At 32.0% G+C, this 23,238-nt stretch overlaps 3 protein-coding genes and 1 long non-coding RNA gene across 6 annotated transcripts in view; 2 read left to right on the top strand and 2 right to left on the bottom strand.

Annotated features, from left to right (window-relative positions):
- The first annotated feature begins 346 nt into the window (after positions 1-346).
- Positions 347-2,368, top strand: LOC128887832 (jerky protein homolog-like). Its single transcript, XM_054144211.1, has one exon. It carries the CDS (start codon positions 532-534, stop codon positions 1,978-1,980), a length of 1,449 nt encoding a protein of 482 aa, XP_054000186.1. The 5' UTR covers positions 347-531; the 3' UTR covers positions 1,981-2,368.
- Positions 2,369-3,965: 1,597 nt separating this feature from the next.
- LOC128887916 (RNA transcription, translation and transport factor protein) lies at positions 3,966-5,916 on the bottom strand. Its single transcript, XM_054144409.1, has 4 exons — positions 5,518-5,916; positions 5,120-5,341; positions 4,841-4,942; positions 3,966-4,528 (listed from the first exon to the last, which is right to left on the bottom strand). Exons 1-4 carry the CDS (start codon positions 5,576-5,578, stop codon positions 4,164-4,166), a joined length of 750 nt encoding a protein of 249 aa, XP_054000384.1. The 5' UTR covers positions 5,579-5,916; the 3' UTR covers positions 3,966-4,163.
- A 459-nt stretch (positions 5,917-6,375) lies between these two features.
- On the top strand, positions 6,376-16,537 carry LOC128887783 (ran-binding protein 9). Of its 3 annotated transcripts, none has more exons than XR_008460099.1 (8): positions 6,376-6,634; positions 8,868-9,223; positions 9,403-9,590; positions 9,716-9,828; positions 10,037-10,459; positions 10,651-10,971; positions 11,512-11,698; positions 14,009-16,537. XR_008460099.1 is itself a non-coding variant. In XM_054144107.1 (7 exons), the coding sequence occupies exons 1-7, from the start codon at positions 6,436-6,438 to the stop codon at positions 11,643-11,645; spliced, it is 1,734 nt and encodes a 577-aa protein (XP_054000082.1). In that variant the 5' UTR covers positions 6,376-6,435; the 3' UTR covers positions 11,646-12,007. The 3 variants fall into 3 exon arrangements, 1 of the variants encoding a protein (XP_054000082.1); XR_008460100.1 differs by lacking the exon at positions 14,009-16,537 and adding an exon at positions 11,781-12,007; XM_054144107.1 differs by lacking the exon at positions 14,009-16,537 and having other exon boundaries at positions 11,512-12,007.
- LOC128888034 (uncharacterized) overlaps positions 13,771-23,238 on the bottom strand; it is a 59,545-nt gene continuing 50,077 nt past the window's right edge. The window contains exon 4 of the long non-coding RNA XR_008460149.1: positions 13,771-14,114. This is a non-coding gene — a long non-coding RNA (uncharacterized LOC128888034). The remainder of the gene's footprint in view (positions 14,115-23,238) is intronic.

Genomic DNA, 23,238 nt, shown 5'->3' with positions numbered 1-23,238 from the left:
TCCAATGTCCTTCGATGCACGTCGAGTCGCTTGTTCGCGTACAAGCGTGGCCGCTTAGCACATAGCCTTCGCTACCGCGGCCGCTCCAACGGTATCCGCACGTTCTGATTGATCAGTGTTTTCCGTTAATATCTCCTCAACGAAGCCTCGGACAACATTTTCGCTAAGGAAAAAGTTGTTTCAAATCATCTCTCGAACCACCTCTTTCAAGGTATTACAACATTTTTGGGACACCCTGTATGTATCCAGGGACGAATCTAGACTTATTGGGGCCTACAACTAATTATTTTAGAAACTTTTTTCATTTTCTTATATGTTTCGTGAGAGATGAATATAATTATTATGAAAATTATTAAAATAATTTTCGTCTGTCTTCGACCATATTATGGTCAAATCGTCTAGTACACTGAGCTATGCTAGTATTAGCTAGTATGCTAGTATCACAGTATGATAGTATTAACTCAGAGCTCAATGGCTAGTATAGTTCAGTAATGTAGTATATGTGGGTGTATGTAAAAAGAAATTGTCAAGATGGCGTCCAGTTCTGCAGGAAAAATACAACAAATTACCTACGAGAAACGTCTGGAGATTCTCCAGAAATTAGAAGAAGGTGTCTCTCCGGATAAACTCGCTGCTGAATATGGTCTCCACAAAAGAACTATACAAAAATATCGAAAAAATGCGACGTCGATTCGTCAATTTTCGGATTGTACTAGTTGTTTACATTCGAAAAGAATTCGACCAGTGCTACACGGAATTGTTGACAGTCGGTTGTACACCTGGGTTATGGAGAGGCGAGCGTTAGGAGATGTTCTGACGAATAATCTCTTGCAGAAGAAAGCGATGGAATTGCATATAGAATTCGGTGGTCCCTCAAATTTTGTGGCGAGCAACGGTTGGCTCGAGTGTTTTAAGAGAAGACACAATTTACGTCTTGGTGGTGTCTACCGAGAGTGGGTTGGCGTGAATGCATTTGCTCCAGAGAAATTTCCAGAGGAATTAAATCGTATATTAACAGACGAAGATATCTTTGAAGATGATGTCTATGTTATGGATGTGATGAGCTTAATGTGGAAAGCTCTTCCGCAAAGACTACTGCTTCATGAAGGTGAACAATGGGTGAACAGCAGAAAAATAAAAAAAGATTGTATCACTGTGGCACTTTGTGCCAATACTACTGGCGCGCACAAACTGCCAATCCTCTTTGTACACAAATATGCAAATCCAAGAGCATTAAAACATTGTATGCAACTTTTGCCAGTGGTATACAAAAATGAACCAAATAGCTGGATTACTGAACCTATTTTTAACGATTGGTACACCAATTATTTTAAACAGAGTGTAAAGGAATACCAGGTGCAACAGAATCGCGTAGGGAAAGTATTACTGTTAGTGAACAATTCGAAAGGACTCATACTCTCTGAAGAAGCACTGGAAGATTGTCAATTTAAGCAAATGTTTCTGCCATCCAATACAACTTCAAGAATGCAACCCATGGACCAAAGTATAATTACTAAATGCAAAAAGTTATTCAGGCACAAACTACTTTGTCGGGTATTGCAGCATGACATAGGAGTTCAACAATTTTATTTGGATTATGATATAAAAGACTGCATCGATATGATTGCAGAGGCATGGGACATGATAACAGCAACAACCATTCAAAATTTGTGGAGACATATTTTATGTCGATCGTCTTTGGATAACACTTCTGAAAGACAGGATTCAAATGACTGCGTACCAGAAGATATGCAACAATTTGGTGAAATAATTAATGAGAATGACATTACGGAATGGATTTCCGAATGTGAGAAAGAAGAATCCATAGTGATAAAAGAAGACAACACGGATTCGCAACATAGTGAAATAGAATCAGAAATTGATTATATATTTCACGGACTGGCTATCTGGGCGGAAACCAAGCCAGAGTTTATCAAATTAAACGCCAACATTTTAATAGATTATTTCAAACAAAAATAATACGTTTTTGTACATAATTAAGGGTGTAAATATAAATTTAAAAAATCCTGACCGCGCTACGGAAATACGCAGTCGCTTTTAGCTGAGCTACGTGTTGCGCGACAAAAGGTGCGCATAAAACTATTATACCGCTGAGTACTCGACGTACTTAGTCATTAATTGGCACCATGATTTAATTTCATTAACTGTATTTAAATCATACTTTTCTCGTATCATCATTTTGTTTACTATTTTTAATTCTTTGCACTTGGAGCTATTTCGTTACAGAATGTGCTAACAGGAATCATGTTGTATTAAATAATGTAACTTCTAAAGCACATATTAGAAAGTTTCTATCTTTTAGGTTGCAATCTTAGACTTTCTTGTTTATATGCACAAATTGTATCATTTTATAGTCGTCTAGTCGTGTTTAGCACGCGATTATTCGTATCGTCCCAAGAATGTGCAATATACACTGTGATCTTGAACTTTTCTCGAATATTTCGAGCAGTACTGAAAAATATGAATTATTAGAACAAGTTGCTTCTAATTTCAATTCTTCTCTCTGTAAATATTAAGTTAAACCGAAATTGTAAATTAGAAGAATTGTAATTGAAACAACGAATCGAAATTGTTTTTCAACTGCAGAAAATAAATTCAAATATTTATAAACTTGTCTGTTGGATTAATTCGAGAGGGCAGTCTGGTAATATTAAAGCAAAAAAAATCGATTTTGGTCCTTCGAAATTTAAACTTTGAAAGCATTTTCCTGAAACGATTGTGAAATCTGAAAAATTGGCAATGCTATAGAAATTTAAATTGAGAAAACTTTTCGAGATTATGGTGTACTTCGTAATTTCGAATCTTTTTTTAAGAAGATAGAACACTCAGAAATATTTATAATGTAGAACAGATTCTATTAAAAATCCAATTATGAACATTTTCAAATTCAGGAGAATGTATAAATGTGTTATGGTTGAATTATTTTTATCATAATTTTGAAGCTTTTTTTTCAAAGGCTGTAACACTTATATTTGAAATGAACACTTCGAATGTAATTTTCATAGAGTAACCCCACTTCTATCTCCCTCCGGGTCTCCGCTCGCAGCAACCTCCTCGTGGTGAGACCTGGTAATCGGTATTACTCGCGACAAACAATTGAATAACTTTGAAATACATAGTAATAATTTACAAAAAATCGTCGCGAGTAATAGCGAGCTAATCGGCTGCGAACGTGGAATAGTTTCAAATCTAACATTACAAGAGAGAAACCTTTTGGAATGGATAAGAATGGAGCTTTGAATGCTTTAATACAATTTAAGAATATGTATGCAAACAAAATGACAAACATTACATAGAGAACGATTCTTACAATTCTTTTTTTTAAACCTAAATCTAAGTGATTACTAACATAAACAAAGTCGGGTATATTAAGTAAACTGACAGGTCAAATAAACGTTCACTTTTACTAACTTTATAAATATATTTGTCTATTACCAAGCAATTGAATTGAAATTGCATGTTAAGAATTTTATCAGTAATCTCATTTTACAATTTAAGGTACAAAACTTTATATTTTACATATATACCTATTACATTTCCTATAAAGCACTTCATACCACAGCACATTCAAACAGACAGTTATAATTAATATTATATAAGTATTACCATAAGTAATACTAAGTACCATTATATTTGGTAAGTTTCTTTCATTGGAAATGAGACCAAACACGATTGTATTCTGACAACTTTTACATATATGTCAGATAACTTAAAATCATTTTCAATTATGCAGCAATATTGTGCTATTATGAATAATACATACTATGCCTCAGTCTATGTCTCAGTAACTGATAAACAATAAGAACTATGTAGTGATGTGACCAAAATTATTTTGATTTTCAAAAATTATTACACTAAAATAATAATCTACAATTGTACTAGAAAGTATAATTTCTGAGATGATTTTCGAACAAATTGTCTTTTCCTGAGAACCCTATAGAAATGATATTCTTGTTGACAAGTTTTGTTACTACATATCAGTCAGCATCTGAAGCTTGAAACACAAAACTTCTGTAACTTAACCTTAAATCAACAAAACTATTGCTGACAATCTACTGATGAGATCCAGTCCCATGCTAACATAGACTGGTTTTTAATGTGTCACATTTGAATCTTCTATACTTTTAGTTATAAATAATTATTTATTTTCCAACTTTTCCTAACTTAGTGTCAGTCTTAGGATTAGCGGTGATATTTTGTACGCGAACGATCACCTCATTAATTTTTGTTTGAAGATTTCTTATATCTTGAATATAAAGGAGGGTAAGGATCTTAGCCGCATTTTCTAATGCGGGTTTGTTCAGTTGAAACCCAGGAACGATGTTCATCACAGGGAATGGTTTGCCTCGAATAATTTTGGAATTTGGATTCTGCAAGCACTCTGGGTTTAACCTCTTCTGCACCAGTTTACTGCAGGCTTTTAACGAGAGCAGATGATTCAAGTGGTGTGGAACACGAAGTAGCTTTGCCACAGAGTATGTTCCAGTTTTGAACTCATTACTGTCAACTAATTATTTTGGAATAGTCAGTTTATGAATAGAAATTTTGTAAATTTCAAATTTTAAAAGTAAACAATGATTTACTTTTGTTTTATAACGAATCTTACAAATAACGATAATATTCATAATTAGTAGCAATGTAAAACACAAGAAATATGACAATTTTTATTATATTTAAATATTTAAATTAAAATAAAAGTACTTATGCAAGATTTGTCTTTTACTATAGGAAACTGAGACAAAAGAAATAAATTATCTAAAATCAATTTATAAGTATTAATATCTAATTTTTAAGAATTGTAATATTTTTATATACTTACAGTTTAAATTATCTAATGGATTCTTAGATATAAGGCGGGGTACCAGTGCTTCATTTTTCATTTTTATTTTCATCTCTTTCACATTTTCGGAATATTCCTCACCTAAACCACAGTTTACAAATTACTTTTACTATATTTTGAAAATAATTATGGACTGCAAAGGATTAAACTATAACAAGATCTTGATTTAATGAAAACAATTTCATTAAAATAAACACAGAAGTTTGATTGTAATTTTCATTTTCATCTAAATAATATAAATGTAATGGACAATCTTACTGTTATTTTCTGCTTCTAACCAGATTGCATGTCCAAGCAGCCATTCAAGTTGACTCAAAGCGTTACCAGAGACTGGACAGTTAACATCCTTACAATATGTTGAAAAAACATTAGGCCAATTCTCACTTTTTAAGTCACGTAACTCTTTACGATCTCGTATATCATACCGTCGTATTTTTTGATCCTCCAACCAAACAACTACTTTACGAAAGTGTTGAGGATCTGAAAAGTAAATCACATTAAATGACACAATATTTACCAAGTATTTAGATTATTTAATAAAACTAAATATTCTTGAACATTTCCAGTTAAAAACAAATACATTTCGAAATATGTACAAATCTGTTATTAATAATATAATAAAATTTGCTATTGAAATTAATATTGACAATACAAACCGTTCGCATTAACTTTGTCGCATTCCACATAACCAAGGACTTTAAGTCTTCTTTTGAACATGGTCGATTTGAAACTACTAAAAGTATCTCAAGTTGAATTAACAATTTAAAATTATGTAAAAATATCGTTAAACTGACAACAACGTATTAAACTATACAAATACACTATACCAGATGTGAGTGGAACCACGTTTCTAGTTGGTGAGTCAACTCCAGGCGCCGCTAGTAAGCAACACAAACATATCGAGCGTTCGGTGAGTTACCACCAACACCAACTGCTATGAAAATTTCAGCGTCGGTGTCGGTAGCCGTCGGTTACCGTTGGTACTCGTCGTAATTTAAAGTCTGCGAGAATTTCACTACACGTTACGTTTAGAGCAGTTAGAGCGGTTACTGGAGTGTAAACACAACTGTGCCCAACTAATTGCTAACAATTTTCCCTAGCAAAGTTCTAGAACCTGAAATCGATATACGATTTTTAAATAATGTATTCATATCAAAGCAAAATAACTTGGTGATTATAAACATTCACGATTATTGTACATAATCACTTGGTCTCGTATACTCATGGGAATACAAACATTTTTTCTCCAATAGGTGTCAAAAAAATAAATTGTTCGATATCGTCCTTATCATTACACTTGTATAAGTTTTGTTTATAACAGTTTATCATTGTTTCATGGCTAATATTATACCTTCCTTTTATTTCATGCATTTTATTTCATTTCATATGTATTTCGAATATCGTATTGAACGATAGGTAGCGGTATAAATGCTAACTTGTAATTATTACGAAGTACATTATCTACGTATTACATATTCTATAAACCAGGAGGTAAAGCTGAGTTGCGCAGGAGTGTTGCGCAGTCAGTCAAGCACAGTCCACGGGCAAAAGTAGTGGGGCTGCTGAGAAGAAAGATGGCCGCCACCAGCGAGGAACGGAGTGTTATGGAGGCTTCTCAGACGAATCCCGGGCAAAATCAGCCCGTTGATCCTCTCAAGATGCTCTATCCGATGGTTAACGAAGAGGAAACGCCGTTGCCAAGGTCTTGGAGTCCTAAAGACAAGTACAATTACATCGGCCTCTCCCAAAACAATCTTCGTGTTCACTACAAAGGTACGTTTGCTCGATCTCGTTCTTTCGCAGCGATTTCTTTTTCTCCTGGAAAATTGTAATATGAAATTTTTTTAAAGTTCTTATGATCGAAGGATCGAGGAACGATCTTGGCCAATAGGATTCGATTGTTGCTCGATATGGACGAATCGTTGACGAAGCTGTAATATCGATTGAAAATGGCAGGGCTCCGTTTCGCGTGTGTCAGCGACCTAAACAAAGGAATCAGCTGATCGGTCGTAGTATCTATTCGACTTTCCCTCGGTTGTCTATATTTCTAATTTTGCTTCGGGATTTTTCGTAAATGTTTCTCGTCAGTTTACATTTCCCTTGAACGTATCACGCGCGTTGAATGATTTTTTATGAAATTCGTGCAAAAAATGAATCTGCGTAGGGAAGGCGCAATGACAATGACAGCTGCGATGTTTGAACAGTTACTTTCCTCTCTCTGTCACTCTCACTCCCCCCCTTCCACCTTTTCTTTGATGTCGACTAGTTTCGAAGTATACATATTTTTATACTAAAGAATTCACATTACATATTTTTCAGATTCACTTGATATAACTTGTAAACGGTTCTAAGCATATCCCATCAGTTATTCTTGCTATCTTATTTCCAAATAGAATTCATAATTAAACACTAGGAATTTTTTTGCTTCATACTTAACAGTATATAATATTAACAGTGTCGAATGTAGTTAAGAATATATTTTGTTTTAAACAAATGTAATATATTAGATTATATTGTTCATTATTATATTTTTTCATGTATAGTATATAATATGGAAATCACATGATATTTTAATAAAATTAATTATGCTTCTTATAATTCTTCTTCTTCTTATTACTTTTAGCTCTCTATCAAGGTTACTATACAATATTAAAACAAAATCAGACATGATCTTGTTCGTTGTTGCAGAAAATTTATCTTTCAATAAACTTATTCTAAGGAATAGTTTCTATTGTACACACCATTAACTAATAACTTAATACAAGCATTCCACATTGATTACAGTGCTGAAATAAGTTGTAAATTTTGTTAAATAGCACAACTTACAGTACAGCTTGATCATTTTTATTACTTTCAGTTATTTTTGTTGATGAGAAATATTTAATAAATATATTAGTCTATCTGGTAATTATTTATTACAATCCCACTTTCATTATTTAATTCATATAAAGCAGTTTTATTCTTTCAGTATCTAGAATATATGTTTCTTAGAGAATACATGGATAATTACAAACATGTTACAAAATAATATTGAAATTTAATAAACATGATTTTTTACTGCATATTATATGTATTATATGATTAGAGTAATAAAAAGAGTTTCAAAATGTACATCTAATAAACTATTACAATTCTTCTGTACAATTAATTAAGACTAAAATATACCTTCATATAATTACTACATATAAAATTATGTATAAATTATTGGTAACAATTAAATACAAATAATATTTTTTTAAACTTTTAAATATTTCAGTTTGATAATTAATCATTTTTCTGCTTGGAATCCTAAAATAAATGGTTAATATTTTTTACAGGAATAAGTATGAATATATTAAATAATTTTTTACTGTACCATTTTTGTAATTTAATAAAATATAATGAGAACTTAGCATTATGTAATAAATATTTAATTAATTCATTTAATTATGTTGATGTATGCATATATTGATCTCACAATTAGCTCATTAATTATAAAATTTTTGTATTGTATTAATACCAGTACTATTTATGTTAATGTTGTTATTATGTTAACAATGTTTATAAAATAATTAGTATAATTTATCACATAAAAACAACACTATAATGAATATATGATGATGAATAACGTTTCAAATGTCTTTTCTTGCAATTTTCTTTAAATAATGTAATTTAAAATTCTATATTTATAAGTAAATAGTCTACTAGAAATGTTTTGAAATAATGTGTATTTTGTTTTGTATTATATTTTTTCTTGATAAATAGCAGTGAAGTTTTATGTAGCAATTAATGTTATAATAAATACAATACAAGCAAGCTTTATTTTAAGTAAATATTCAACTCTTAATTTATAAAAGTGATTTTTGCTTTTGTCATCTGAATGTCTTAACATAGATGTGATCTTATAAAACATGATACACTTCTTTTTTAAATTAAAGAACATGTTTCTCCTTTTATTATCAATCCTTGCAATTGTCTTTGTTGAACTCAAATATCAGTTTGATAAATGATAATTCATATGTTTCAGGTTATGGAAAGACTCACAAAGATGCAGCAAGTGTGCGTACAACACATTCTATACCAGCAGCTTGTGGTCTCTATTACTTTGAAGTGAAGATAGTCAGTAAAGGTAGAGATGGGTACATGGGAATTGGTTTGTCTGCCCATGGAGTTAATGTTAACAGGCTGCCAGGGTGGGATAAGCTCTCCTATGGATATCATGGTGATGATGGACACAGTTTCTGTTCCTCGGGAACAGGGCAACCTTATGGGCCAACCTTTACTACAGGCGATGTAATCGGCTGTGGTGTAAATCTCGTTGATAACACTGCCTTTTACACAAAGAATGGACACCATCTTGGTATCGCCTTTACTGATCTTCCGGTATGTAAGAAATTCTTTGTTGTCCTAGAAAATGTATTAATTTTAGAATAAATTAAAACTAGTTTAGAATATTATATATATATTTAAAAATATCATTTCTAGTAACAGAGTTTCCTGCTGATCTTTTTATAATATATTTAAAAGGAAGAATATTTAATGATAATTATTGGTTTTTACAGCCAAATTTATATCCAACTGTTGGTCTCCAAACACCAGGGGAGGTAGTCGACGCAAATTTTGGTCAGGAACCTTTTGTTTTTGACATTGATGATATGCTTAATGAACTTCGTGTCAGAACAAGATTACAGATTATCAACTACCCAACACCAGATCATGGACAGGGTCAGTGGCAAGCAGTTCTTCACAAGTAAGTTTAATTTTTTTTAACAATATCATTAAATCCAAAATAAATATTTTCATTGAGTTGGATTATACCAGAAAAATTATTCAATTTAGTTTAAGTATACAACAATTTCCAATAATTTTTTCCAGAATGGTCTCAACATACTTGGTTCATCACGGTTATTGTGCCACTGCCGAGGCATTTGCCAACAGTACCGGTCAGGTATTTGAGGAAGATTTCAACTCTATAAAGAATAGACAGAGTAAGTCTTCTTTAAAACTTATTTTCAATATTTTTGTTTGCTTGTAATACATATAACTAACTATGCGAAATAAAATGTATTTTCATATAAGTAGACATGTGTCTAATGTATAGGTAAGTAGGTTATTTTGTTTTCATGTACTATGTATAAATGATACAAGTAAATATAATTAGAACAGAAAGTATATTATTTGTTATGTTTGTTTCAGGAATTTTAAAGTTGGTATTGGCAGGTAGAATGGGCGAGGCCATAGAGTTAACCAGTCGACTGTATCCTGGTCTCCTCGAGGAAGACCCGAATCTTCTTTTCGCCCTGAAGTGTCGTCAATTTGTTGAAATGGTGAACGGTAGCGATTCTGAGGTTTGTCAGAATTCCAATGTTAATCAAACCAGTGTTATACAGTCTACAAAGGCTTACACCAAGTCCTCAGCGAACGGCAACGTCGAAGAAATGAATATCAGCAACACGATTAATGGTTCTACTGAACAACAGTTTATAAACGGACAAATTGAAGACGATGTAGATATGGATGAGAATATAGTGAACGGTGTGAGAAATAACAATGGCTACCAAAATGGTGATTTAAACACCAATGGATATAAGTGTCGGAATGGAGAAGATGTCGATATGGGTGAGATGTTTTTTTGTTCCTTCTAAGTTTGTTAATTTGTTCGATACGGAGAGCGACATTAATTGTTGTTCACAAACGATTTTCAGTGGCCTAAGATAGGGCACAATCAAAATTATTTATAAAGCCATAACCGTATTCTTTCGAAATATACTTTAACATTTTTTCTACAAAGAAAGTTCATCTTTTTTCAGAAATCGACAACACTAATCAAATTCAACAACAACAGAATGGGAGTTGCAACCCAGAGAACACATCGAATAAGGCTAATAAGAAACAGCTGTGTGGTGGTGATAAACAAGCGATTGAGAAAATGTTAGAATTCGGCAGACAACTTTACTCTCAGTCGATACATCTGCGAACTCAGCATGGCAAAAATGAAAGCAATAAAAAAATGCTTCAAGATGCATTCAGTCTTCTTGCTTATGCGAATCCGTGGAATTCGCCGGTTGGATGGCAGCTTGATCCTCAACAAAGAGAAACTGTTTGTGCAAGACTCAATTCTGCCATACTTGGTAAGAGGAATTCATTTATATTTATTCCGTACATGAAGTAAAACAGTATATTAGAATATTGATTTAAAAAAATCACCATTCCTTTATGATTAAAATAAGTTGTATTCGTTATGAATAGAGTACGGTAAAGCATATTTTATGTATAAGGGTTTTTCTAAAAGGAGCTTTCACTAATATTGTTCTTATACAGGTTATTATATATTTATTTTAGTTATGTTAGACTTCAAACATTTGTTCTAAAGAAGACTTACTCCCATTCAAAATAATATCCTTCAAATCTTTTTTAAAGATAATTGTATACCTATTTAAATAATCTAATTATTATGATTGACATTACAACTGAGACTTTCAAATGATCAATTATCATTTGAAATTATTACTTGATTTTCTTTTTTTATACAATCCCTGTACTGGTCACCTTTAATAATAAAAGAGGCACATTCAGTGGTCTGTGGATGAGAAGATAGGAGGATCTGGTTATGTTAGAACAACTTGGTTGTAGGTACGCCTAGTGACATAATGATCTTATCGTGATTTCAGAATCGAGTAACTTGCCACGACGACCACCGCTGGAAGTCGCTGCGTCCCACGCGAGAGAACTGGTACGGCTGATGTCTCGCGCTGGTCTTGGGGCATGCGGCTTCGCGGTTGTAGACAATATCATCCAATATTGACGGTGCCTACTCCTGCTGCCACGTCTGCTTCTTCTTCTGCCGGCTCGAGTGTGGTTAGTAATTCTCTTAACGCGTACATTACGCATCGATTACGAGAAGCTGGGGATAGTTGATACATCTTTCTATGATTGACAGTGAAATATCAATGCGGGCATCAAAGTAAAGTGAATGCGTATGCGGTCGTTGTTAAGCCAGTAAGGAGAATTGTTACAAGAAGCGTCGAAATTTTTAAATTAAGCTATATTTTGTGATAAGAAGATATCATGCATATTTAAGTAAATACATTTATTAATTTTGTTCATTGCCAATAATAAAGTATATCCAATCTTGTAAGAAAAATAAAGGATTTTAATTTTTGTTTACTCATCTGTCTTTCATCTGGAATCTGCTTTTAACAAATTCTTTGCGTGTTCGTCTTGTCCTTACTCTTCTTATGGATTTATAGTTCTGCCTATGTTTTCATGATTATTTCGTCTTTTGTAGCATTGGTCAAAGCAATCCTTTTAGTGCAATATCTTTACTTGCTTGATTTTATTGAAATGTTTTTAATCGAATTTACGATAGAAGTGAATGAGAGGTAATTGTGATTTTTTATTATAATCTTTATAATCGAATTTTTAAATGACAATACAAACTATATTTAGGTTGTTACTGAGAAGTTAATATATTAAAAATGTGGATGAATCAAAGAGAGTGAATAATGAAATTTGAGCCATAATATTTAAATTGCTATTAATTGATATTTCCTGTGTATCAATTATCCCTAGACTTTCAAGAGAAACATTTTGCATCTTTGTATATTTCTACCTTTAATCTAGGTAATATTCGATTAGTCTTATAATTTATAATGATTTATATTTTGTAAAGAGCAATCTACATATGTAATGTATGTGCACGTTTGAGTAGGCACACAGATCTTTAGATCACAGATCTAAATCAGATCTTTTTATGTAATTATCAAATATTCGATTTTATATCGTTTTTTTTTTTTTTTAATTGTACAGAACGTTTTTGAAATAATGTATCATTTTATGGAATAGTTCCCAGAATGATATAAAATCTTTTGTGTCTTTATTGAATGACTAATTATTTAAATTTATCAGACTGCGTTGATTTCTATTTTTTTGTGAACATACACATGCATGTAACGAATTAATTGAAAGTACGGTGCTGTAATTAGAGGTTAAGATTAAGTGTTACGAATTTTTTTACATAATATATATTTTTATGGAGCATAATTCTACACTCTTAGCTAGTATCAGAAATAAAGTATTTCATAAAATTATAATTTTCTTTCTTGGTAGAATCCTAAAAATAATTGTTCATATCCCAAAGAACCCTTTACAATAACTGAAACACTATGATCCTGTAAATTGTAATCCCTTTTCATGTAACAGGTAATAGATTTTTTATATAAATGACCGCCTTAGTTGCGACGTTATTAATCGTAATATGCTCGTTGTATAAAATATAGAAATTAGATATACTTCTAAAATAATTTAAACAAACTAAAATATAGTTAGAAATGAATGTGTTTGGAGAAATTTAAAAAATGTTATATATATATATATATATATATATATTTGTTCATTAACTGGGATATTTTAAAAAGTTCTCATTAATCAATTGAACTAATAAAAAAGAATGGTTCATCTCTAAATTAAACATTGTAATAAGAATGTTGATTTTAATTTTTATATATATTATTTCCTTTAAATGAATGTAATCATTGTACTAAACTTTTTGTATAGATTTAACCTTGACAGTAAATAAGAAATAAGTTGTAGCCATCATAAGTTACCATAAGTCACCATCATAAAGACCTGGCATATCAAGAGTGCAGGAGTACATTTTTATGTGGTTCTGTAGTGAGTGGTAAAGAACATGTTTAATGGTTTGTACCCCTCAGAGTAGTGTTGCACATAATATTTAAGTGTACCCCTATTATTTCAATGTATTTCTTCCATTCAGCTCCTCCGATATTGCATTTTGATTTTAAAAAAAGACGTCTTATTTCATACTTGATCGATAACGATACGAAAGGTTTTCTTTTTTATATATATCAAAAAATACTGTCAGTCTAAGCATGTTATTCATATTTATCTGTGACAAATCATCATTTAGTCACTTTGAATAGACAAATCAAAGCAGAGAATTTAAGAGAATTACTCAACAGTTGTGGAACAGTTGTCTCAATGGAATTAATCCATTGTTTAATATTTTTTTATTAATCAATATTTCCAAGTATTGTATTGTATCATGTATAGGTCAGAAATAACGTTAAATAATTGACTTAAGATTTCTGTTTCTACCAGAACAATAATAAGAACAGATACTGATTGTAGCAGCGTTGTCTGTTTCAGGATGTGGAGACGGAACGTGGAGCAGATAATACGCGACATCGCGTGCCTCTTCAGCTAGAGTCCGCTCTAACGGCAGTTGGCTCTTTGGCTCGATCTCAGGCATACACTGAAACACAACGGAATATATATGTACACGGGCGCGAAATCCACCAAAAGGTACACGATGTTATGTCAGGGGAGAAGAAAAATTATGATAGTGGTGGTCACGTTCACGATGCAGCTGAAGGAGTGTTTGGCTACCGATACGATTAAAGGATACAAACGAGCGAGGATCATAATGTAATCGTAGCTACGAATAACGATAAATACGAAAACGTAAGGACATAATCGAAGTCAGACATTAGATAAAAATCAAAGATGAACGTTGAAGAGCTGGATGAGGCCGAGGAACGAAGGATAAAGATTAAGATGTATAACGCAAGATAAGAATGGTAATTGTGAAACTGAAACTTTGAACGAGATAAATTTTTCGTTAATGTTACAAATATAAAAACGAAGCTCGAAAGGAGTTTATTTCGAAGATGGAAAACGAGATTGTTGATCAAGATTGTAACGCAGCTAAATAGGAAGAGATGGAAAACAAGGTTGACCAGCGATGGTAATGGAAGACCAGTTTGAAGATCCAAATAAATTTGAGGACAATGATTTTAACACCTGCCAACCAAGACGACACTTTTCTCGTTTTCTCTTTTTAATTGTACAGCTCACCATCATTTTGGAGTTGTTCCCTCGTTCCCATAACCGACTGTCATGATGTACCATTATTATTACCATAACGAAACATGCTTTTATATTTCGTCTTGTTTTAAATGTTTTGCGAACGGACCGATGAATATTTCAGGTAGGTTTTTTTACTTATTTTATCTTCCTGTCACTGATCTAACATCATTCAAGCTTTTTCATATTTTCTAAGATTTGAGATCAGAGTAGTCGAATTTGACCTCTGAAAAATTGGTACAATCAATTGTAATATTTCTTTCTAAATTTGATTTTTCCTCATGATGCTCTTTAATTTTGCTCAAATTTAATTTTTATCTTCATTTATTCAGTTTCGCTACTCTCATATTCGCTAGACTGATTTTATTTAACTCTTTTTTTTTGTTAGTGTTTGCCATTTTAATGAAATTTTAGTTTTATTTAAATATAACATGTCTTTTTGTTAGCGAGGATAACCATGGTACTGGTCAAGTACATTTTTGCAATGTATTTTTCAGCTCGGTAATTATACATTTTATTGTAACTTTTAAATACATTGAACATAGATTCTATTGAGAGTAAAATAAAAAATGGTAATGTTGGTTTCTTATTCGTCTTAGAAATTGATTGTCCTCGTTTTGTGATTGTTAACTTTTTGTTCGTTTGAGATGACTTAAAGTAACAATATTTTTGGCATTATTATCTACAATGGTAACGTTAACTTTCGATTCATACTTTTTGTAAAGTAACAAATTATAACAAAATGGCTAGTATTTGAAGTTAACCATTACATTTTTGACATACAATTTTTCGATATTTTAACTTATAATGAAAAAATTGTCTAACCATACTGTAAATATTTTACATTTCTCATCCTTAATTCTTGGAGGTATTTAATTAGTTTGTTATTTTTTGTATATCAAAATCAAACTGTACGCATAGATTATGAAATTATAAATGTAACGTGTTTTATATCTTCCACTAATATTAGTAAGAAATTTCAGAATTTCATAAACTTGAACCGTGGTTATTCCTTTAAGTCAAATTTGACTTTTTTTTCTAACAAATCTTGTGTTTGCTTTTAAAATCCCGATCCACGCCAGTCCTGACTACAATCTGAAATTATGTTCGGTTCTGTTTGAAATAAATTTTAAACACCTCTGTCAGCCGCCATTCTTGTCGTAGGGATCTCCTTTTTATTTAAAAAACACAAAAAGGAAGTCAAGAAAAGTCTTGTCGATAATTATTACGATTATCAATTCTCATCGAATATTCTGGGTAGCCTTTCTAATCGTGTCGGCAATGAGTCGAATTTTGTATCAATTGTTAGTTTTTAAACGAAATTATACTAAAGAAAATATTCTTCAATTATTTGTCATTATTGCAATTAAGGGTAGAGAGATAAAAATTGTTTCGCGTTGATATTATTGAATTTCAACCGCGTAATAGATAAGAGCATTAAGATAACGATGAAGCAATAATTTTTAAGCTCTTTAATTTTGTATATTTTTTTGTTAATTACCATAAATTTTTACTATTTTCTATCGTTACGCTTTCGTACTCACGGATTGGCATTTTGTGTTTACAAATCGACCATAATCGTCATCGATTAACTGTTTAATCTTTGCTTTTTGTTTCGGTTGTAAACAAAAACTAATCATTAATGTTGATATATCGTGATTACGTGAAATTAAAAAAAAAAAAAAAAAAATCGAGCGCAGAAATCGATGAAAATTTCATGACCCTGAATTATTGTGAAATATCGAAAATTATGACAGTTATATAATAAAAATTAATAAAAGTTGTATAATTAAAGAGGACGTTGTAAAATAAGCGGTGTTTTGTATTTCTATCTTTTCGTTTCAATACAATATTTTCCAAACCACTTAGCTTATTTACGAAAGAAAAAAAAAAAATTTAGATATGCAACAGCGAATAAATCCATCGTGACTTTTGAACGATACAATGCCATCTCTCAATTTAAGTTTTAACGAATATTCTTCAACCAGTTAGTCGTATAGATAGATTAAACGAGAACGAACTTTTTATAATTATAATAAATTTTAAAAGTTAATAAGGGGTCTTTAATTAATAAATCAATACGGACTTTCATGTTCAAATAATATTGGGAATATTTTTCAGTTTAACAAAGTACGAAATTTTTAATCTGAATCGGACGTATTTTTTTGACTACATAGGTTATACGCTTAAATTATAAATAAAGACATGGCCGTATCCAGCTCAGAACGAAAGGGGGGCAGCTTTCTAAATTCAACTTTTTTCATAAAGAAGGAAGGTTCATGGAAAGGGGGCCCATGCAATGATACACAGTAACAAAAGACAGAACACCATTTATCTAACAAAAAAAAAAAATTAATATTATTTCTGTTTCACTTAAAATTTTGTCCACCTTTGAAGGGAGGGGCTGCTCCCCTTGCCCCTCCCTGGATACGCCCATGAATAAGGGTGACATTTTTAAACGAAATAAAAATCCGAGACCTTGCTTTTCGGGAAATATGTTTTTCAACGATATCTCGATTTGTACTGGTCGCCAATGGAGAGTTTGCACCTGACTGGAGGTAGAGAGGGCTGCCTTGACCTTCTGGAGCAAACTCTTCGCACGCGGACAGTACGTTTCGATTTTTCGATATTCGATATTTAAATATAATCGAATCCATCGCATCTTAGATTGTTTACGTTTAAATTATTGTAAGTGTGCCAATTTTTGATAAGCAGTGCTCTTATATTATGAATTTTGTAGTCGAATTGTCTTTTTATATTAAAAAGTCGTTGGAATTTTTGAAAAAAAGTTTCAATCCGATCGAGAATCTCAATTCTAGTGTAAAATTCTGTACTCACATGGGAGGAAGGGCGAGGGAGGGAGGAACGGAGCGGGGGGGGGGGGGAGAGGGTAAATTTCTACTCAAGGAACGAGGGAACGATTAAAATACATTTAAAAACAGGACGAAAGACGAAGCAAGAGAGGCGTGATAATTAATAATAACGATTCTAATTCTAATAACGACGGTGATTACGCAAATTGACACTCAATTAATTAGAATGAACAGATTAATAAGTAATACAAAAAAAATATATATATATATATATTATATATATATAAATACTTACGTACATATATGTACATGCATATAGATATGTATATACATTTAGATATGTATGTATGCATACGTATATACATATGTGTATGTGTGTGTATAAATCAATCTTGTATTCTATTATAAGTAATTGTTTTTTATATGCGACATAGTGTATTATTACAATACGTCATACGTATATGCATATATGTAGAGGTATATATAAACATGTATATGTGTATAAATGAAAACGAAAGAATTAATCGTATAATTAGCGTACGCGTGAGATTTAAGCAAAATTTGTTTATTTTATGTATATGTATTTGTATTGGCACACATATCGATATGTATATATGTGTGTACGTTTACATATATACAGGAGACGTTTCACGAAACGCGACAAGCTATTTTTTTTTCGGCCATTTTTAAAATTAGTTTTTGGATATTTTAAGGGTTACCATAACCTTTAATATCAATTGTTGTTTTAGCACCTGAGATGACATTTATTTGAAACATTTACGTATATTTGCATAGTAAAGGAGATACAGCGTAGTTTATAAGAAATAATGAAATGGATTTATGGTTATGGAAATAATGGATGAATGGTTTTTTTTTTGTTACTTCAACATAAATGAGTCATCGTTAATTAAAATTTTGAATTTTCCTATTTATCATTGTGACTACTATCGAAAGATTGGCGAAGTTTTTCCGACTAAAATAAGTTCAAACACATCCTTATTCTGACTAATGTTGTAGCTTTCGCGAAGAAACATCCAACAATCTTCAAATAATTTTTTTTTCAATTTAGTTTCTGGTTTTTAAGGTGACGAGTTCAAGCCAAGACATTTCGAACGATACCTAATTTGTTTAGTTTAGATCACATGCTCAGGGTAATTATGGCTATCGCAACATTTTTCTACATACGATTCTTAATTATTCTTATTTTCTTAATTTTTCATCCGTTTGTGCACCATAAATTCAAACAACGTTGAAAAATATTCGGGATGATATCTGTAACAAAATTAATAGGTGTTTGTAACTATACTGTTTCGAACATTTAATAAGACAATTTCTAACTTGGGATATAGTAATGTTGATGCTCTTTTTTTCCACCGTAACATTCGTTTTCTACAGGGTATTTTCAGTCATATTTCTTCCATCATGCAAAATATAGGAGAATGTTTCAAATATTCATATTTAAACGAAAATCACGTGCCATTCAAAATAAGAAAACAAATTCGACATCAAATACCATGTGTAGTACCTCCATGAACATTGATCAAATTTATTGCTTGGATTAATGATTAAAAACTATTTCCATTACTGTTCACGGTTTTTTTTTTCATTTAATCGTATCTCACTCGTTTTTTCGAATCCTTTAGTTAGTTAAAACACTAGCTCAATTAAATTGAAATTACTTTTAGAAAATATTTAGTAAACTTTAAAATAGAAATTTTATCGTTTTTCGAGAAAAATAGCTTGTAACACTTTACGTGATCCATCCTGTATATGCAGACATAGTAAATAATCGAATCAGCGAATAAGTGATTGAGAAAGGGTGGAAGAGTATGCGAGGTAGAATGTGTGTGTAATTTCATTGATTCTGAATGGAATGCGATGATAAAGTTCGACGACTTTTTTGTGTTAAACGTTTTTCTGTACTATAGGTAGAGAGTCACGAGTATCTTGCGAATAATACAGTATGATTTGGAGATATTGTTCGTTGAATCCTGTTTCTATCATTCATTTCTATAGGCACCCTGAGATTTTTTATTTCCTGTTTGTTAAAAAGCGAACAAACATTTCCCAAGAATATTCATGGGGTAGCTCTATTATTTAAATTTTTCAATTATATTTTTGCGAATTTATTATTTTCCAACAATTACGTGGTCCGTTGGAATAAGTTATTTTTGAAGAATTTCGTCTTTCTTTTTAAAGATATTCTGATTATATTTCATTATTTACTTTTAACGGTAAGCCGAAACTTGTTTGAATGACAAAACTTTTCGTTTTGTTCTTGAAAAAGGGTGTTGGTTAATAGAAGAGAACTATTACTGTTATTTTTATACATCGTTATAGATTATTGATTTTATTTTTCATCTATGAATATTACCGTTAGAGTCCATAGTTACTATTCTGCATTTCAATCATTTCAATCTATTTCAATGAATTGTATAGTCGTATTCTCGGTGCAGGTTTCTGTATTATTTACCGTTGGTACTTGGTTTCAGAGGTGTCTCGAACTATGTTACCATTCGTTGGTTATAAGTTCTTCTTTTTATCACAAATAATATCTCCACCTATGGTTTCATATTCTCCAGAAATTACCATAAAGCAACACATTTTTATCACATTTGGAAGTTTATTTTACGTTTTACAAAAATATGTAAAAGTATTTACATGATCAACAATCGATAAAATTTTAATAATGTAAATAATCATTTCTAAACAACGTGTATGAAATACGAGTGGCAGTCAGAACTGAATTATTTAGTTCATTTAATATTTCATTTCGAAACCCATTACTACTGTACGATTGTTTATACAGGAACGTAGAGATATTACATTTTAACATTGATATCGTCAACCTGTTGTTATAATTCCTGTTAGTTTTACAGTTACCATTCCGATCTACATAAATAAAGCTACCATTACATTTATCTACGGCGCAAGATTTCGGAAGTTTGAAACAGTGTACCATGTTTCTTAAGTGTCATCCACGGTCAAGTGCAGTGCATACCTTCTCTTGTAGCATTTATAGTACTTTCTATTGCTACACAGTTTTTTTTTTTAACGTAGTTAAATGTAACCTTCGCGTTTCCAGTCAATTTTAACCGAATTCTATTTAACAAGACGATGCACTTCAGTGCAATATGGACGTCATTGATAGTTCACGACGTATTGTGCTACCCTTTACGACTTTAATGACCCCACAAGCGCACATCTTCATTCGTTCTCACGTTGAATACAAATGAAACTCGCTACATTGACGGGGAGATTAGGTTGAGAAGATTTTGATAAATGAGATGGAATTAATTTTGAAAATACTCATAGTTGTCCGAATGTACTAGTGAAACGGATATGTAAATTAATTTATTATATAATTTTGGAGAATATATTCAAGTATTTTATACACTTAGCGCAGATTAGTCGTAATTTTTAAACAAATCAAAACCAATTCAATTTTATTTTATAAAATTCTATGCATGTATGTATACATACAGTATGTCCCACGAAATCCTGGACAGCTGATTATTTCGTAACCTATTAAAGATACGAAAAAAGTTTCTTATATGAAATTGAATGGCACGAGGGGGCCGATTTATTGGCCGTAACAATTTTTTTTTTATCATTATTGTTTACAGAGATATGAAAGTTACGTTTGGTTTTTCAAATGGGATTATATACTTTTTGTTTGATCAATAGATAGTACGTTTCAAGACGAATTCGGCAAGCTTAATGTAAACATCCTTTTACAAATAGTTTTTAAGATATTACGCGTAAAAGTTTACTGATTTTCGGTACAAGAAAATCTGGGAGACCAGGAAGCACAGTAGGGGGTCTCGACTCTCGACGGGTTAGACGATGCCTCTTGAAACCGATACGAAGAGACTGCGGTAGGAACGGCAGGCCTAAATTCTACATAATAGTTTTTTGCCAGCCAAGGCATTCTTAGATCATCAATACCCATACTTTCTCTCTCACAGACTTTTAGATAATTTGTCAATTTAAAACTCTGACAATATTATGAGTACACTTTCATTGTTTTGCGTTTGAACATAATTCTTATTCATCGACACCTTGACCTTGCCTGGCCACGCCAAGCATTTAACTTCCAGGCCGCGGAAATCTAGGCAAATCATCTGGCAGCTTATTTCGATTTCACATCTTTTTCTATTTTCTTGTAGTTTTTTATGGGGATCTTCTATTTTTCAATGATAACTCCTTGAATCCTCCACTTTTTCATGTACTTCTATAAACTCTGTACTACTTCGATATTTCTGTAAACTCTACATAAGAAGTCTAAATTATTATTTGTTTCTTTAATTAAAGAAACTCTCTATTCAATTAAAGAAACAAATAATAATTTAGACTTCTTATCTAGAGTTTACAGAAATATCAATTATATTTATATATATATATTTGATATTATTTATTAATTATAAACACTTATTTGTTCAATTTATAAATAATTATAATACCTGCAATTTTTTTTCTTGCTGCAAAAAATTTTAATGTTAATGATGAAATGAGAAAACGACTCCATTTCTATAAGCTCTACATAAAAAGTCTAAATTGAAAACACTAGTGGTATGGATCTATTCTGTAAGGATCTGACAATTCAGATTTTGACAACTTACCTTGTAATCAAGATCGATCAACACTTTACAACACTGGCTGTAATTTCTTATTAAACCCTACATAAAAAGTCTAAATTGAAAACATTTTGCTGATATAAATATAATTAATAATGCGATAGTGTAAAAATTTTTGACACTTGACAGGTTATGAATGATGACATCTGTTTCGACTCTCGACGCTCGATGGCCGACGAGCCATGCCGAACCGAATGATTTCGAGAGTCGACGAACGACACTCGGCTTTTGCTTAGCTTCTATTGGCTAAGGGTTGACGATGGGAAAATCATACGAAAAATACAGTTTCTGACAGATTCATGACATGATATTACGATATTTCAGTTGTTCGTGGACCAATTTTATTGATTTTGGTTTTATTCGAAAGCTTATACGCGGTTTACATGAGAAACATGCCTTTAAATTTAGTAAATATTGCAGGCGTGTTGAGATATTCATGAAAGAAGTTTCAGGTTAGGTTGGAATGGACCATCTCTCCTGTAAAAGATATAGCTTTAACGCCATATATACGCGGTGACGGATAATTTTTCATGTACTTGGCGCCGAGACGCTACCGCGTCTCTAGATAACTGCTCAACGAGCGAACAGTGTCGAGAAGTGCGCACGAACCCGAAACGATGGGTTACAGATTGACCCGTCACGCAAGAATGCCAGCGGTGACGAGTGGGTTGTGTCAGTTAACCCACCATGGCCCTGGAGTTAACACGCGCGAAACGGTAGTTCCCTATAGTTTAATTCGTGGCCAGGTCACCCAACCTCGCGGCACGGAAATATCCAATACAGGGTGTCCCAAAAATGTTGTAACACATTGAAAGGGGTGGTTGAGGAGGTGATTTGAAACAACTTTTTCCTTAGCGAAATTGTTGTCCGAGGCTTCGTTGAGGAGATATTAACAGAAAACACTGACCAATCAGAGCGCGCGTATACCGTTGGAGCGGCCGTGGTAGCGAAGACTACGAGCTAAGCGGCCGCGTCCAATGTCCTTCGTGCACGTCGAGTCGCTTGTCGCGTACAAGCGCGGCCGCTTAGCTCGTAGTCTTCGCTACCACGGCCGCTCCAACGG

The sequence above is a fragment of the Hylaeus anthracinus genome, unplaced genomic scaffold (genome assembly GCF_026225885.1).
Source record: "Hylaeus anthracinus isolate JK02 unplaced genomic scaffold, UHH_iyHylAnth1.0_haploid 0, whole genome shotgun sequence".
Classification (NCBI taxonomy): domain Eukaryota; kingdom Metazoa; phylum Arthropoda; class Insecta; order Hymenoptera; family Colletidae; genus Hylaeus; species Hylaeus anthracinus.
This window is presented reverse-complemented; position numbering and strand designations above follow the sequence as displayed.

Excerpts from the sequence above, each read along its gene's own strand:
- LOC128887832 (XM_054144211.1), top strand. The coding sequence starts at position 532 with ATGGCGTCCAGTTCTGCAGGAAAAATACAACAAATTACCTACGAGAAA.
- LOC128887916 (XM_054144409.1), bottom strand. The coding sequence starts at position 5,578 with ATGTTCAAAAGAAGACTTAAAGTCCTTGGTTATGTGGAATGCGACAAA. Across the intron at positions 4,943-5,119 it reads GTTAGAAGCAGAAAATAACA|GTGAGGAATATTCCGAAAAT; the intron begins GTAAGATTGTCC and ends ACTGTGGTTTAG. Across the intron at positions 4,529-4,840 it reads TCCATTAGATAATTTAAACT|TTGACAGTAATGAGTTCAAA; the intron begins GTAAGTATATAA and ends CAAAATAATTAG.
- LOC128887783 (XM_054144107.1), top strand. The coding sequence starts at position 6,436 with ATGGCCGCCACCAGCGAGGAACGGAGTGTTATGGAGGCTTCTCAGACG. Across the intron at positions 6,635-8,867 it reads TCTTCGTGTTCACTACAAAG|GTTATGGAAAGACTCACAAA; the intron begins GTACGTTTGCTC and ends CATATGTTTCAG. Across the intron at positions 10,460-10,650 it reads TGGAGAAGATGTCGATATGG|AAATCGACAACACTAATCAA; the intron begins GTGAGATGTTTT and ends ATCTTTTTTCAG.